The sequence below is a fragment of the Panulirus ornatus genome, chromosome 34, assembly GCF_036320965.1.
Source record: "Panulirus ornatus isolate Po-2019 chromosome 34, ASM3632096v1, whole genome shotgun sequence".
In the NCBI taxonomy this organism is placed as follows: domain Eukaryota; kingdom Metazoa; phylum Arthropoda; class Malacostraca; order Decapoda; family Palinuridae; genus Panulirus; species Panulirus ornatus.
The window spans coordinates 9,614,360-9,630,161 of NC_092257.1; the positions used below are offsets into that span (position 1 = coordinate 9,614,360).

A 15,802-nucleotide genomic window follows, 5' to 3' on the forward strand; every position below is an offset into this window, starting at 1 on the left:
ACGCATTCCGCCAATCCTCAGGCACCTCACCATGAGTCATACATACATTAAATAACCTTACCAACCAGTCAACAATACAGTCACACCCTTTTTTTAATAGATTCCACTGCAGTACCATCCAAACCTGCTGCCTTGCCGGCTTTCATCTTCCGCAAAGCTTTTACTACCTCTTCTCTGTTTACCAAATCATTTTCCCTAACCCTCTCACTTTGCACACCACCTCGACCAAAACACCCTATATCTGCCTCGCCCTTCACTGAAGTTCCCATTTGCTCCCTTGTCTTATGCACTTTATTTACCTCCTTCCAGAACATCTTTTTATTCTCCCTAAAATTTAATGATACTCTCTCACCCCAACTCTCATTTGCCCTCTTTTTCACCTCTTGCACCTTTCTCTTGACCTCCTGTCTCTTTCTTTTATACATCTCCCACTCAATAGGAGAGGTAATCCATTACCATAAAATTTTGAAAAGTTATATATATTTCATAGGATTAACCTACTATCTGGTCTTATGTACAGCTTGCTACATGTTGCAGTGAAATAACCAGTATAACATTAACAGATCGAACGGTGCTGATTTGGTCTGCCAAAGACTTCAACCAACGGGAGCACAAGAGTGTGAGAGGAAATATTGAGTATGACCATGCTACCAAAGTGTGCTGGAGTCCAGATGGGAAGGCTTTCATAATCCACAAGTCCGTTGCCAATACCATGGAGGTATATAAGGTTTCTAAAAGGGATGATGGCACATTAGGAAAGCCACAAGTGGCCCTTACATTTCCACAGGTATGATTAAATATATTGTTTTCTCTTTTGAGTTATTTTCCTTTTGATGTATGTGTATAAGATGGTCAGGCATGTGTGGGGACTAATCCAAATAAGTAGCCATACTTCTTGTTTTTTGCTGGGGTTTGAATACATTAATCCTGAAAAGTATCTAGTTTTCCTTTTTATTTATTTATTTATATATTTATTTTACTTTGTCACTTTCTTCCGCGTTAGCGAGGTAGCGCAAGGAAACAGACGAAAGAATGGCCCAATCCACCCACATACACATGTTTATACATACACGTCCACACACTCACATATACATACCTATACATCTCAACGTATACATATATATATACACACACAGACATATACATATATACACATGTACATAATTCATACTGTCTGCCCTTATTCATTCCCGTTGCCACCCTGCCACACATGAATTGATAACCCCCTCCCCCTGCATGTGCGTGAGGTAGCGCTAGGAAAAGACAACATAAGCCACATTCATTCACACTCAATCTCTAGCTGTTATGTATAATGCACCAAAACCACAGCTCCCTTTCCACATCCAGGCCCCACAAAACTTTCCATGGTTTACCTCAGATGCTTCACATTCCCTGGTTCAATCAGTTGACAGCACTTCGACCCCGGTATACCACATCACTCCAGTTCACTCTATTCCTTGCACGCCTATCACCCTCATGCATGTTCAGGCCCCAGTCATTCAAGATATTTTTCACTCCATCTTTCCACCTCCAATTTGGTCTCCCACTTCTTGTTCCCTCCACCTCTGACACATTTATCCTCTTTGTCAATCTTTCCTCACTCATTCTTTCCATATGACCAAACCATTTCAAAACACCCTCCTCTGCTCTCTCAACCACACTCTTTTTATCACCACACATCTCTCTTACCCTTTCACTACTTACTCGATCAAAGCACCTCACACCACATATTGTCCTCAAACATCTCTTTTCCAGCACATCCACCCTCCTCCACACAACTCTATGTATAGCCCACACCTCGCAACCATATAACATTATTGGAACCACTACTCCTTCAAACATACCCATTTTTACTTTCCAAGATAACGTTCTTGACTTCCACACATTTTTCAACGCTCCCAGAACTTTCGCCCCCTCCCCGGACACCCTGTGATTCACTTCCACTTACATGGTTCCATCCGCTGCCAAATCCACTCCCAGATATCTAAAACAATTCACTTCCTCCAGTTTTTTTCCATTCAGACTTTGTTTATGCAGCTGTTTTTCATTAGATGGATTAATATATGTCTTTTTTATCATTTCATCAAAGAATTATATTACATGTGAAGTCATGCTAACTGGTCTGTATTGTTTTAAGTATTAGCTTGGATCCTCCTTTGTGTATTTGTGTTACATAAGCCAGTTTGTGAATGCTGAAGTTTTGCTCTCAGTGAGAGAGAGAGAGAGAGAGAGAGAGAGAGAGAGAGAGAGAGAGAGAGAGAGAGAGAGAGAGAGAGAAGAGAAGAGAAGAGAGAGAGAGAGACCTACTGGGGAGTGCCTACAACAAAGTTTAGCCATAATGGCAGGGCTATTGTTAAGTACTCACCATATGTCTTGTGTGACGAATAAGAATCTTTTTCTCAGCTGCCACCTGCATTACATAATTACCTAATCTTAGTTCATCTGGGACTGATTTCACCCACATGTCAAGCATTCTTTTAAATTTTTCTGTAGTAGTTCCATGTATGTTTGTTATTTCTCCTGGCAGCAAATTGAATAATCATTATAGCTTCCTTTTTGGGGTGTTATATGCTTTTGTCCGATTTATTTTTGTGTGTCATATGGAATTCATGAAGACTTGATAACTCTTCATCTTCTTTTTTTGGGGCTCTCAGGTTTCTCACATTTGCTTTTATACCTTCAATATGTTTCCATAATTAAAGTACTGTTTCTTTCTCTTCTTTCTAAGCTATATAGATGAAGTTTTTTAATTCTTTCCTGATAGTTCATTTGTTTCATCCCCTCAGATTTGCTTGAGAAGTACTTCCAAATTCTTTCTGTGTTTATTCTTATGTATTTTATTGGTAACCAAACAACAGCTCAGTATTTACTTTTGCTTCTTATTTATACATCAAACATTCTCCTGGAACTCCCTCAGAGGGGTGACCATAGCAATATAGTCTTCATAACCAGTGAACTCTATTGCTGCTTATTAGCCTTTAGTGCCCCACCCTTTACAGACCACTGGCAGAGGGCGTCTCGAGCTCAATGTTTGCGGAGGTTCCTACCTAATAATCCTACAGACTACCACTACCTAATTTTTCTGCCTAATGTTCCTACCCACTACATCTACCTAATGCTTCTGCCAAAATGTTTCTACCTAGTACTTCTATCTGTTACTTCTTCAATTTTGCCAAAAGGCAGGGCTAGTGCGTAGTGGTTGCTGCTGGAAAATCTAGAGCTGCGAAGAAGGAGCTGTGTTCGTTAAATTTTTCAAGCACTGTGTTTGACAAAGAGAGAGTGCATGTTTGTGAACAGAATGCCAGTAATCCATATGTGGGTAGGGCAGAAAGAAAAGACAACTACCTGGGTGAGAGGAGTGCAATTTGACAACCACTGAAGTGCTGGCCCACTATGCAGATGTCACTAATACTCTCGATACCCAGGCAGGTAATACTGGTAATATACCTCCCTGTTTGCTGGCTGCCTACCAACTACTACTTACTATTATCATTCTGATCATTAGGTTCTAGTCTTCTGTAGTGAAAGTTCTTAGAATCATACCAGTCATCGCCTGATGGCATTATCTCTTATGTATACTTTCTGAAGTATAGTTTCTCATTTATGATCTTTATGTTTTTATTTCTGACCCTTGTTCCCTTCTGGAATTCCATCAAGGGGTGGCCACAGCAAAAGGGCTTCCTATAACTGGAGAACTCCAGTGCCACTTATCCTTTAGTGCCTCGCCCTTAAGAGGCCATTGGCAGAGGGCAGCTCTAGTGCAGTATTTCCGTAGGTTTCTGCTCTAATGCAGTATTTCCATAGGTTTCTAGCTTTCCTACAGACTTCTGCATAATGTCATTCCCTAAAGTTCCTCCCTATTGTTCTAACCTACTTCTTGTACTTAATGCTCTTGTCTAATGTTCCTACTTACTACTACCAAATATTTCTACCTAATGCTTCTGCCTAATATTCTTACCCACTTCTTTTTTATTACTCCTACCATTTTGCTGAAAGGCAGGTTGAGCAGTAGCACTCACTGCAAGAAAATCTAGAGTTACTAAGAAAAGTTATGTGTGTTTTAAAGGTTGTCAAGTGTTATGTAAAGGAGAGATTGTATGTTTGTGGACAGAATGCCAGCACTCCACGTGTGCATGAAGGAGAAAGAAAAGACAGCTTCCTTGGTCAGAGGAATACAACTTTACAGCCACTGAAATGCTGGCTCGCTATGCAACCATCACTGACCTTCGTATATGATGATGCCCAAATCTTTTACATTTATTCCTCTTGCTACCACTTTCCCTGTTGGGCCTATACATGGTACCCTAATTTATTTTTGCTTATTCCATAGATTTTTGTTCATTTTTTTCATTCGTTTTTGCCATTTCCTGCATTAGTGAGATTGTTCCAGGAACAGTTGAAGAAATGGCCTCATTTTCTTGCATCCACTTTTCAGCTTTCATGTATCATGCACCTAAATGAGAGCCCACATATCCATAACACGCTTCCGCAGACCTTTTTGTAATTTCCTTTAACTGCTTCATATGCCTTGGTTCAACCCATTGACAGCACGTCATCCCCTGTAAACAACATTGCTCCACTTTGCTCTAACCCTTGCATGCTCAGGCCCAGCTTTTAGTTTCTCTAACTCCATGTTTCAGTGTCCTCCATGATTTTCTCCTTTTCCTTATTCTGTCCACTTCTGATTTGTATGCTCTCCTAGTTATCCTTTTCTCACTCCTCTTTGTATGTCAAAACCATTTCAGCAAACCCTCTTCAGCACTCTCATACATATTCCTATTACTATCTTATCTCTCTCTTACCCTATCACTTCTTATTTGATCAAACCTCCTCGCAACATGTTTATCTTTATTAAATTCCGTCATGTTCACGCCTGTCCAATTGTAAATTGTGGCATAGTCTTCTTCCATTCACTTTTGATCAATTTCTGAACCAGGCATTTGTACAGAATGTGAAAGATATATATTGTAAAGAGATATGTAGATTATACATATTTTATTTATTTTATTTGCTTTGTCGCTGTCTCCCGCGTTAGTGAGGTAGCTCAAGGAAACAGAGGAAATAATGGCCCAACCCACCCACATTCACATGTATATACATACACGTCTGCACACGCAAATATACATACCTATACATGTCAACATATACATATGTATAAAACACAGACATATACATATATGCACACATGTACATAATTCATACTGTCTGCCTTTATTCATTCCCATCGCTACCCCGCCACACATGAAATAACAACCCCCTCCCCCCGCATGTGCGCAAGGTAGCGCTAGGAAAAGACAACAAAGGCCACATTCGTTCACACTCAGTCTCTAGCTGTCATGTATAATGCACTGAAACCACAGCTCCCTTTCCACATCCAGGCCCCACAGAACTTTCCATGGTTTACTCCAGACACTTCACATGCCCTGGTTCAATCCATTGACAGCACGTCGACCCCGGTATACCACATTGCTCCAGTTTACTCTATTCCTTGCACGCCTTTCACCCTCCTGCATGTTCAGGCCCTGATCACTCAAAATCTTTTTCACTCCATCTTTCCACCTCCACTTTGGTCTCCCACTTCTCCTCGTTCCCTCCACCTCTGACACATATATCCTCTTGGTCAATCTTTCCTCACTCATTCTCTCCATGTGACCAAACCATTTCAAAATACCCTCTTCTGCTCTCTCAACCACACTCTTTTTATTACCACACGTCTCTCTTACCCTATTATTACTTACTCGATCAAACCACCTCACACCACGTATTGTCCTCAAGCATCTCATTTCCAGCACATCCACCCTCCTCCGCAGAACTCTATCTATAGCCCACGCCTCGCAACCATATAACATTGTTGGAACCACTATTCCTTCAGACATACCCATTTTTGCTTTCCAAGATAACTTTCTTGACTTCCACACATTTTTCAACGCTCCCAGAACATTCGCCCCCTCCCCCACCGTATGACTCACTTCCGCTTCCATGGTTCCATCCGCTGCCAAATCCACTCCCAGATATCTAAAACACTTCACTTCCTCCAGTTTTTCTCCATTCAAATTTACCTCCCAATTGACTTGTCCCTCAACCCTACTGTACATAATAACCTTGCTCTTATTCACATTTACTCTTAGATTTCTTCTTTCACACACTTTACCAAACTCAGTCACCAGCTTCTGCAGTTTCTCACCCAAATCAGCCACCAGCGCTGTATCATCAGCAAACAACAACTGACTCACTTCCCAAGGTCTCTCATCCACAACAGACTGCATACTTGCCCCTCTCTCCAAAACTCTTGTATTCACTTTTGCATTCACATATGTGTGAATTTTTGCCTATCTATATCTCTGACGCCTGTTCAATTGGAACTCCTCAAAGGATTGGCCTCGGCAAGAGAGTCCTGTCTTAGCCTTTAATATCTCACCTTTAACAGGCCACTGGCAAAGGGCAACTCTAGAGCCATGTTTGCTGAGGCTCCTACCTAATGTTCCTACTGACTACCATCTAATGCTCCTATCAATTATTTCAACTTAATGCTTCATCCTAATGTTCCTACCTACTAGTGTCTACTGCTCCTACAATTTTTCAAAAGGCGAGGGTAGTGCAGAGTGCTCACTGCAGGAAAGACTAGAGTTATGAACAACGAACTTTGTGAGTTGTGTTGTCAAGTGTTACATATGACAAGGAGATATTGTATGTTTGCCAGTAGTTCACATGTTAGTGAGGCAGAAAGAAAAGACAGCTGCCTGGGTCAGAGGAATGCAACTTGACATCCACTGAAGTGCTTGATCATTAAGTAGATGTCACTAACCCTCCTGATACTCAGATGGGTAGTACTGGTAATATACCTTCCTGGTTGTTGGCTACCTACCACCTGCTAACTGCTTGGTGAAATTCTGTAATATATGTAATATGTAATATGTAATATATGTAATATATGGGAGAAGTATAAAAGAAAGAGACAGGAGGTCAAGAGAAAGGTGCAAGAGGTGAAAAAAAGGGCAAATGAGAGTTGGGGTGAGAGACTATCAGTAAATTTTAGGGAGAATAAAAAGATGTTCTGGAAGGAGGTAAATAGGGTGCGTAAGACAAGGGAGCAAATGGGAACTTCAGTGAAGGGCGTAAATGGGGAGGTGATAACAAGTAGCGGTGATGTGAGAAGGAGATGGAATGAGTATTTTGAAGGTTTGTTGAATGTGTCTGATGACAGAGTGGCAGATATAAGGTGTTTTGGTCGAGGTGGTGTGCAAAGTGAGAGGGTTAGGGAAAATGATTTGGTAAACAGAGAAGAGGTAGTAAAAGCTTTGCGGAAGATGAAAGCCGGCAAGGCAGCAGGTTTGGATGGTATTGCAGTGGAATTTATTAAGAAAGGGGGTGACTGTATTGTTGACTGGTTGGTAAGGTTATTTAATGTATGTATGACTCATGGTGAGGTGCCTGAGGATTGGCGGAATGCGTGCATAGTGCCATTGTACAAAGGCAAAGGGGATAAGAGTGAGTGCTCAAATTACAGAGGTATAAGTTTGTTGAGTATTCCTGGTAAATTATATGGGAGGGTATTGATTGAGAGGGTGAAGGCATGTACAGAGCATCAGATTGGGGAAGAGCAGTGCGGTTTCAGAAGTGGTAGAGGATGTGTGGATCAGGTGTTTGCTTTGAAGAATGTATGTGAGAAATACTTAGAAAAGCAAATGGATTTGTATGTAGCATTTATGGATCTGGAGAAGGCATATGATAGAGTTGATAGAGATGCTCTGTGGAAGGTATTAAGAATATATGGTGTGGGAGGCAAGTTGTTAGAAGCAGTGAAAAGTTTTTATCGAGGATGTAAGGCATGTGTACGTGTAGGAAGAGAGGAAAGTGATTGGTTCTCAGTGAATGTAGGTTTGCGGCAGGGGTGTGTGATGTCTCCATGGTTGTTTAATTTGTTTATGGATGGGGTTGTAAAGGAGGTAAATGCAAGAGTCCTGGAAAGAGGGGCAAGTATGAAGTCTGTTGGGGATGAGAGAGCTTGGGAAGTGAGTCAATTGTTGTTCGCTGATGATACAGCGCTGGTGGCTGATTCATGTGAGAAACTGCAGAAGCTGGTGACTGAGTTTGGTAAAGTGTGTGGAAGAAGAAAGTTGAGAGTAAATGTGAATAAGAGCAAGGTTATTAGGTACAGTAGGGGTGAGGGTCAAGTCAATTGGGAGGTGAGTTTGAATGGAGAAAAACTGGAGGAAGTGAAGTGTTTTAGATATCTGGGAGTGGATCTGTCAGCGGATGGAACCATGGAAGCGGAAGTGGATCATAGGGTGGGGGAGGGGGCGAAAATTTTGGGAGCCTTGAAAAATGTGTGGAAGTCGAGAACATTATCTCGGAAAGCAAAAATGGGTATGTTTGAGGGAATAGTGGTTCCAACAATGCTGTATGGTTGCGAGGCGTGGGCTATGGATAGAGATGTGCGCAGGAGGATGGATGTGCTGGAAATGAGATGTTTGAGGACAATGTGTGGTGTGAGGTGGTTTGAGCGAGTAAGTAACGTAAGGGTAAGAGAGATGTGTGGAAATAAAAAGAGCGTGGTTGAGAGAGCAGAAGAGGGTGTTTTGAAATGGTTTGGGCACATGGAGAGAATGAGTGAGGAGAGATTGACCAAGAGGATATATGTGTCGGAGGTGAAGGGAACGAGGAGAAGAGGGAGACCAAATTGGAGGTGGAAAGATGGAGTGAAAAAGATTTTGTGTGATCGGGGCCTGAACATGCAGGAGGGTGAAAGGAGGGCAAGAAATAGAGTGAATTGGAGTCATGTGGTATACAGGGGTTGACGTGCTGTCAGTGGATTGAAGCAAGGCATGTGAAGCGTCTGGGGTAAACCATGGAAAGCTGTGTAGGTATGTATATTTGCGTGTGTGGACGTGTGTATGTACATGTGTATGGGGGGGGGGGTTGGGCCATTTCTTTCGTCTGTTTCCTTGCGCTACCTCGCAAACGCGGGAGACAGCGACAAAGTATAAAAAAAAAAAAAAAAAAAAAAAAAAAAAGTAATATGTTTAGGTTTCATTAGCCAAGCTCCTTACTATGGTTTCCTTTACTTTGGTGTTGATGTCTTTTCTTTATCATTATTACAAAGTGTACTAAGGCTAATGCCATTCCCTGTGGTATCTCATATAAGAGTTCCTCCTCAAACATGGTTCTGTTTGCTGCCATTTTGAACGTTCTGTTAGCTAGGAACTTTAAATTATCTTCCTTTTTTACCCTTGGTGTTTAGTTAGCTACTCTCTCCAAAGGGGGAGAGAGAGAGAGAGAGAGAGAGAGAGAGAGAGAGAGAGAGAGAGAGAGAGAGAGAGAGAGAGAGAGTAGAAAATAATTTTCCAAAATGTAAATGTCTCAAAACTTTTTGCAGCATAGTGATGTTGCTGACATCATATCCATGGATGTGGCTGTGTCAGGTAAATTTATCATGACATGCAACGACAAGAACCAGCTTATCATATGGAGTTTACGTGGGGAAATCATGGAGGCAATTGATACTCGACATGGTGACACATATTCTGCTACTCTGTCTCCATGTGGACGTTTTATTGCAACTACTGGTGTGTAAAAAGATCTCTTTCTTTATCATTAGCAATATTTGAAATTAGGCAATTGAATTTCTAATATTACAATAAAATTCTGATAACCTAGAATGGGAATTTTAGGCAGGAACATTGAATAGATGTTGTCTGTAAGAACATTGGGTAGGAGCCTTTGCAGACACTGCGCTAGAGCTGCCCTTTGGCCTGTTAAGGGTGAGGCACTAAAGGTTAAGAAGTGGTAGTGGAGTTTACTCATCATTTCACGGGCCACCCCTTTGAGGAAGCCCTTGCTGGGATCGGGCACCAGGGATATAGATAGAATAAATAGTGTACATGGGGTGTTCAGAGTTGTAAATGGAAATGTTGAAGAGCTTGTAGATTTATGTGCTGAAAAAGGACTGGTGATTGGGAAGACCTGGTTTAAAAAGAGAGATATGCATAAGTATACGAATGTGAATAGGAGAGATGGCCAGAGAGCATTACTGGATTACATGTTAAGCGATACGCACATGAAAGAGAGACTTTCGGATGTTAATGTGCTGAGAGGGGCAACTGGAGGGATGTTTGATCATTATCTAGTGGAGGTGAAGGTGAAGATTTTTAGAGGTTTTCAGAAAAGAAGAGAGAATGTTGGGGTGAAGAGAGTGGTGAGAGTAAGTGAGCTTGGGGAGGAGACTTGTATGAGGAAGTATCAGGATAGATTGATTGCAGAATGGCAAAAGGTGAGACCAAATGACATAAGGGGAGTGGGGGAGGAATAGAATGTATTTAGGGAAGCAGTGATGGTTTGTGCAAAAGATGCTTGTGGCATGAGAAGCGTGGGAGGTGGGCAGATTAGAAAGGGTAGTGAGTGGTGGGATGAAGAAGTAAGATTGTTAGTGAAAGAGAAGAGTGAGGCGTTTAGACAATTTTTGCAGGGAAGTAGTGCAAATGACTGGGAGATGTATAAAAGAAAGAGGCAAGAGGTCGAGAGAAAGGTGCAAAATAAGAAAAAGAGGGCAAATGAGAGTTAGGGTGAGAGAGTATTGTTGAATTTTAGGGAGAATGAAAAGATGTTTTGGAAGGAGGTAAATAAAGTGCGTAAGACAAGAGAACAAATGGGAACATCGGTGAAAGGGGCTAATGGGGAGGTAATAACAAGTAGTGATAAAGTGAGGAGATGAAGTGAGTATTTTGAAGGTTTGTTGAATGTGTTTGATGTGGCAGATATCGGGTGTTTTGGTCAAGGTGATGTGTAAAGTGAGAGGGTTAGGGAAAATGATTTGGTAAACAGAGAAGAGGTAGTAAAAGCTTTGCGGAAGATGAAAGCCGGCAAGGCAGCAGGTTTGGATGGTATTGCAGTGGAATTTATTAAGAAAGGGGGTGACTGTATTGTTGACTGGTTGGTAAGGTTATTTAATGTATGTATGACTCATGGTGAGGTGCCTGAGGATTGGCGGAATGCGTGCATAGTGCCATTGTACAAAGGCAAAGGGGATAAGAGTGAGTGCTCAAATTACAGAGGTATAAGTTTGTTGAGTATTCCTGGTAAATTATATGGGAGGGTATTGATTGAGAGGGTGAAGGCATGTACAGAGCATCAGATTGGGGAAGAGCAGTGCGGTTTCAGAAGTGGTAGAGGATGTGTGGATCAGGTGTTTGCTTTGAAGAATGTATGTGAGAAATACTTAGAAAAGCAAATGGATTTGTATGTAGCATTTATGGATCTGGAGAAGGCATATGATAGAGTTGATAGAGATGCTCTGTGGAAGGTATTAAGAATATATGGTGTGGGAGGCAAGTTGTTAGAAGCAGTGAAAAGTTTTTATCGAGGATGTAAGGCATGTGTACGTGTAGGAAGAGAGGAAAGTGATTGGTTCTCAGTGAATGTAGGTTTGCGGCAGGGGTGTGTGATGTCTCCATGGTTGTTTAATTTGTTTATGGATGGGGTTGTAAAGGAGGTAAATGCAAGAGTCCTGGAAAGAGGGGCAAGTATGAAGTCTGTTGGGGATGAGAGAGCTTGGGAAGTGAGTCAATTGTTGTTCGCTGATGATACAGCGCTGGTGGCTGATTCATGTGAGAAACTGCAGAAGCTGGTGACTGAGTTTGGTAAAGTGTGTGGAAGAAGAAAGTTGAGAGTAAATGTGAATAAGAGCAAGGTTATTAGGTACAGTAGGGGTGAGGGTCAAGTCAATTGGGAGGTGAGTTTGAATGGAGAAAAACTGGAGGAAGTGAAGTGTTTTAGATATCTGGGAGTGGATCTGTCAGCGGATGGAACCATGGAAGCGGAAGTGGATCATAGGGTGGGGGAGGGGGCGAAAATTTTGGGAGCCTTGAAAAATGTGTGGAAGTCGAGAACATTATCTCGGAAAGCAAAAATGGGTATGTTTGAGGGAATAGTGGTTCCAACAATGCTGTATGGTTGCGAGGCGTGGGCTATGGATAGAGATGTGCGCAGGAGGATGGATGTGCTGGAAATGAGATGTTTGAGGACAATGTGTGGTGTGAGGTGGTTTGAGCGAGTAAGTAACGTAAGGGTAAGAGAGATGTGTGGAAATAAAAAGAGCGTGGTTGAGAGAGCAGAAGAGGGTGTTTTGAAATGGTTTGGGCACATGGAGAGAATGAGTGAGGAGAGATTGACCAAGAGGATATATGTGTCGGAGGTGAAGGGAACGAGGAGAAGAGGGAGACCAAATTGGAGGTGGAAAGATGGAGTGAAAAAGATTTTGTGTGATCGGGGCCTGAACATGCAGGAGGGTGAAAGGAGGGCAAGAAATAGAGTGAATTGGAGTCATGTGGTATACAGGGGTTGACGTGCTGTCAGTGGATTGAAGCAAGGCATGTGAAGCGTCTGGGGTAAACCATGGAAAGCTGTGTAGGTATGTATATTTGCGTGTGTGGACGTGTGTATGTACATGTGTATGGGGGGGGGGGTTGGGCCATTTCTTTCGTCTGTTTCCTTGCGCTACCTCGCAAACGCGGGAGACAGCGACAAAGTATAAAAAAAAAAAAAAAAAAAGAAAAAAAAAATGTAATATGTTTAGGTTTCATTAGCCAAGCTCCTTACTATGGTTTCCTTTACTTTGGTGTTGATGTCTTTTCTTTATCATTATTACAAAGTGTACTAAGGCTAATGCCATTCCCTGTGGTATCTCATATAAGAGTTCCTCCTCAAACATGGTTCTGTTTGCTGCCATTTTGAACGTTCTGTTAGCTAGGAACTTTAAATTATCTTCCTTTTTTACCCTTGGTGTTTAGTTAGCTACTCTCTCCAAAGGGGGAGAGAGAGAGAGAGAGAGAGAGAGAGAGAGAGAGAGAGAGAGAGAGAGAGAGAGAGAGAGAGTAGAAAATAATTTTCCAAAATGTAAATGTCTCAAAACTTTTTGCAGCATAGTGATGTTGCTGACATCATATCCATGGATGTGGCTGTGTCAGGTAAATTTATCATGACATGCAACGACAAGAACCAGCTTATCATATGGAGTTTACGTGGGGAAATCATGGAGGCAATTGATACTCGACATGGTGACACATATTCTGCTACTCTGTCTCCATGTGGACGTTTTATTGCAACTACTGGTGTGTAAAAAGATCTCTTTCTTTATCATTAGCAATATTTGAAATTAGGCAATTGAATTTCTAATATTACAATAAAATTCTGATAACCTAGAATGGGAATTTTAGGCAGGAACATTGAATAGATGTTGTCTGTAAGAACATTGGGTAGGAGCCTTTGCAGACACTGCGCTAGAGCTGCCCTTTGGCCTGTTAAGGGTGAGGCACTAAAGGTTAAGAAGTGGTAGTGGAGTTTACTCATCATTTCACGGGCCACCCCTTTGAGGAAGCCCTTGCTGGGATCGGGCACCAGGGATATAGATAGAATAAATAGTGTACATGGGGTGTTCAGAGTTGTAAATGGAAATGTTGAAGAGCTTGTAGATTTATGTGCTGAAAAAGGACTGGTGATTGGGAAGACCTGGTTTAAAAAGAGAGATATGCATAAGTATACGAATGTGAATAGGAGAGATGGCCAGAGAGCATTACTGGATTACATGTTAAGCGATACGCACATGAAAGAGAGACTTTCGGATGTTAATGTGCTGAGAGGGGCAACTGGAGGGATGTTTGATCATTATCTAGTGGAGGTGAAGGTGAAGATTTTTAGAGGTTTTCAGAAAAGAAGAGAGAATGTTGGGGTGAAGAGAGTGGTGAGAGTAAGTGAGCTTGGGGAGGAGACTTGTATGAGGAAGTATCAGGATAGATTGATTGCAGAATGGCAAAAGGTGAGACCAAATGACATAAGGGGAGTGGGGGAGGAATAGAATGTATTTAGGGAAGCAGTGATGGTTTGTGCAAAAGATGCTTGTGGCATGAGAAGCGTGGGAGGTGGGCAGATTAGAAAGGGTAGTGAGTGGTGGGATGAAGAAGTAAGATTGTTAGTGAAAGAGAAGAGTGAGGCGTTTAGACAATTTTTGCAGGGAAGTAGTGCAAATGACTGGGAGATGTATAAAAGAAAGAGGCAAGAGGTCGAGAGAAAGGTGCAAAATAAGAAAAAGAGGGCAAATGAGAGTTAGGGTGAGAGAGTATTGTTGAATTTTAGGGAGAATGAAAAGATGTTTTGGAAGGAGGTAAATAAAGTGCGTAAGACAAGAGAACAAATGGGAACATCGGTGAAAGGGGCTAATGGGGAGGTAATAACAAGTAGTGATAAAGTGAGGAGATGAAGTGAGTATTTTGAAGGTTTGTTGAATGTGTTTGATGTGGCAGATATCGGGTGTTTTGGTCAAGGTGATGTGTGAAGTGAGAGGGTCAGGGAGAATGGTTTGGTAAACAGAGAAGAGGTTTTGAAAGCTTTGCAGCAAGGTGGTGGGTTTGGATGATATCGTAGTAGACTTTATTAATTTATTGTTGACTGGTTGGTAAGGATATTCATTGTATGCAAGGTTCATGGTGAAGTGCTTAAGTATTGGCGGATTGCATGCATAGTGCCATTGTACAAAGGCAAAGGGGATAAAGGTGAGTGTTCAAATTACAGAGGTATAAGTTTGTTGAGTATTCGTGGGAAATTATATGGGAGGGTATTGATTGAGAGGGTGAAGACATGTACAGAGTATCAGATTGGGGAAGAGCAGTGTGATTTCAGAAATGGTAGAGGATGTGTGGATCAGGTGTTTGCTTTGAAGAATGTATATGAGAAATAGAATAACAGATGTATGTAGCATTTATGGATCTGGAGAAGGCATATGATAGAGTTGATAGAGATGCTTTTTGGAAGGTATTAAGAGTATATGGTGTGGAGGTAAGTTGGTAGAAGCAGTGAAAACTTTTTACTGAGGATGTAAGGCATGTGTACAAGTAGGAAGAATGGAAAGTGATTGGTTCCCAGTGAATGTAGGTTTGCGGCAGGGGTGCATGATGTCTTCATGGTTGTTTAATTTGTTTATGGATGGGGTGGTTAGGGAGGTGAATGCAAGAGCTTTGGAGAGACGGACAAGCATGCAGTCTGTTGTGGATGAGAGGGCTTGGGAAGTGAGTCAGTTGTGGATGAGAGGGCTTGGGAAGTGAGTCAGTTGTTGTTCGCTGATGATATAGCACTGATGAGTGAGAAACTGCAGAAGTTGGTGACTGAGTTTGGTAAAGTGTGTGAAAGAAGAAAGGTGAGAGTAAATATGAATAAGAGCAAGGTTGTTAGGTTCAGTAGGGTTGAGGGACAAGTTAATTGGGAGGTAAGTTTGAATGGAGAAAAACTGGAGGAAGTGAATTGTTTTAGATATCTGGGAGTGGATTTGGCAGCAGATGGAACCATAGAAGCAGAAGTGAGTCACAGGGTGGGGGAGGGGAGGAAGGTTCTGGGAGTGTTGAAGAATGTGTGGAAGGTGAGAATGTTATCTTGGAGAGCAAAAATGGGTATGTTTGAAGGAATAGTGGTTCCAACAATGTTATATGGTTGCAAGGCATGGGCTGTAGATTGGGTTGTGCGGAGGAGGGTGGATGTGTTAGAGATGAAATGTGGACAATATGTGGTGTGAGGTGGTTTGATCGAGTAAGTAATGAATGGGTAAGAGAGATGTGTGGTAATAAAAAGAGCGTGGTTGAGAGAGCAGAAGGTGTGTTGAAACGGTTTGGTCACATGGAGAGAATGAGTGAGGAAAGATTGACAAAGAGGATATATGTGTCAGACGTGAAGGGAACGAGGAGAAGTGGGAGACCAGATTGGTGGTGGAAGGATGGAGTGAAAAAGATTTTGAATTATCAGGGCCTGAACATACAGGAGG

At 41.9% G+C, this 15,802-nt stretch overlaps 1 protein-coding gene across 1 annotated transcript in view; it reads left to right on the forward strand.

Annotated features, from left to right (window-relative positions):
* LOC139759819 (transducin beta-like protein 2) overlaps positions 1 to 15,802 on the forward strand; it is a 296,157-nt gene that overhangs the window by 123,661 nt on the left and 156,694 nt on the right. The window contains exons 3-4 of the mRNA XM_071682309.1: positions 564 to 787; positions 9,377 to 9,566. Of these exons, the coding sequence (XP_071538410.1) occupies positions 564 to 787; positions 9,377 to 9,566 (414 nt within the window). The remainder of the gene's footprint in view (positions 1 to 563; positions 788 to 9,376; positions 9,567 to 15,802) is intronic.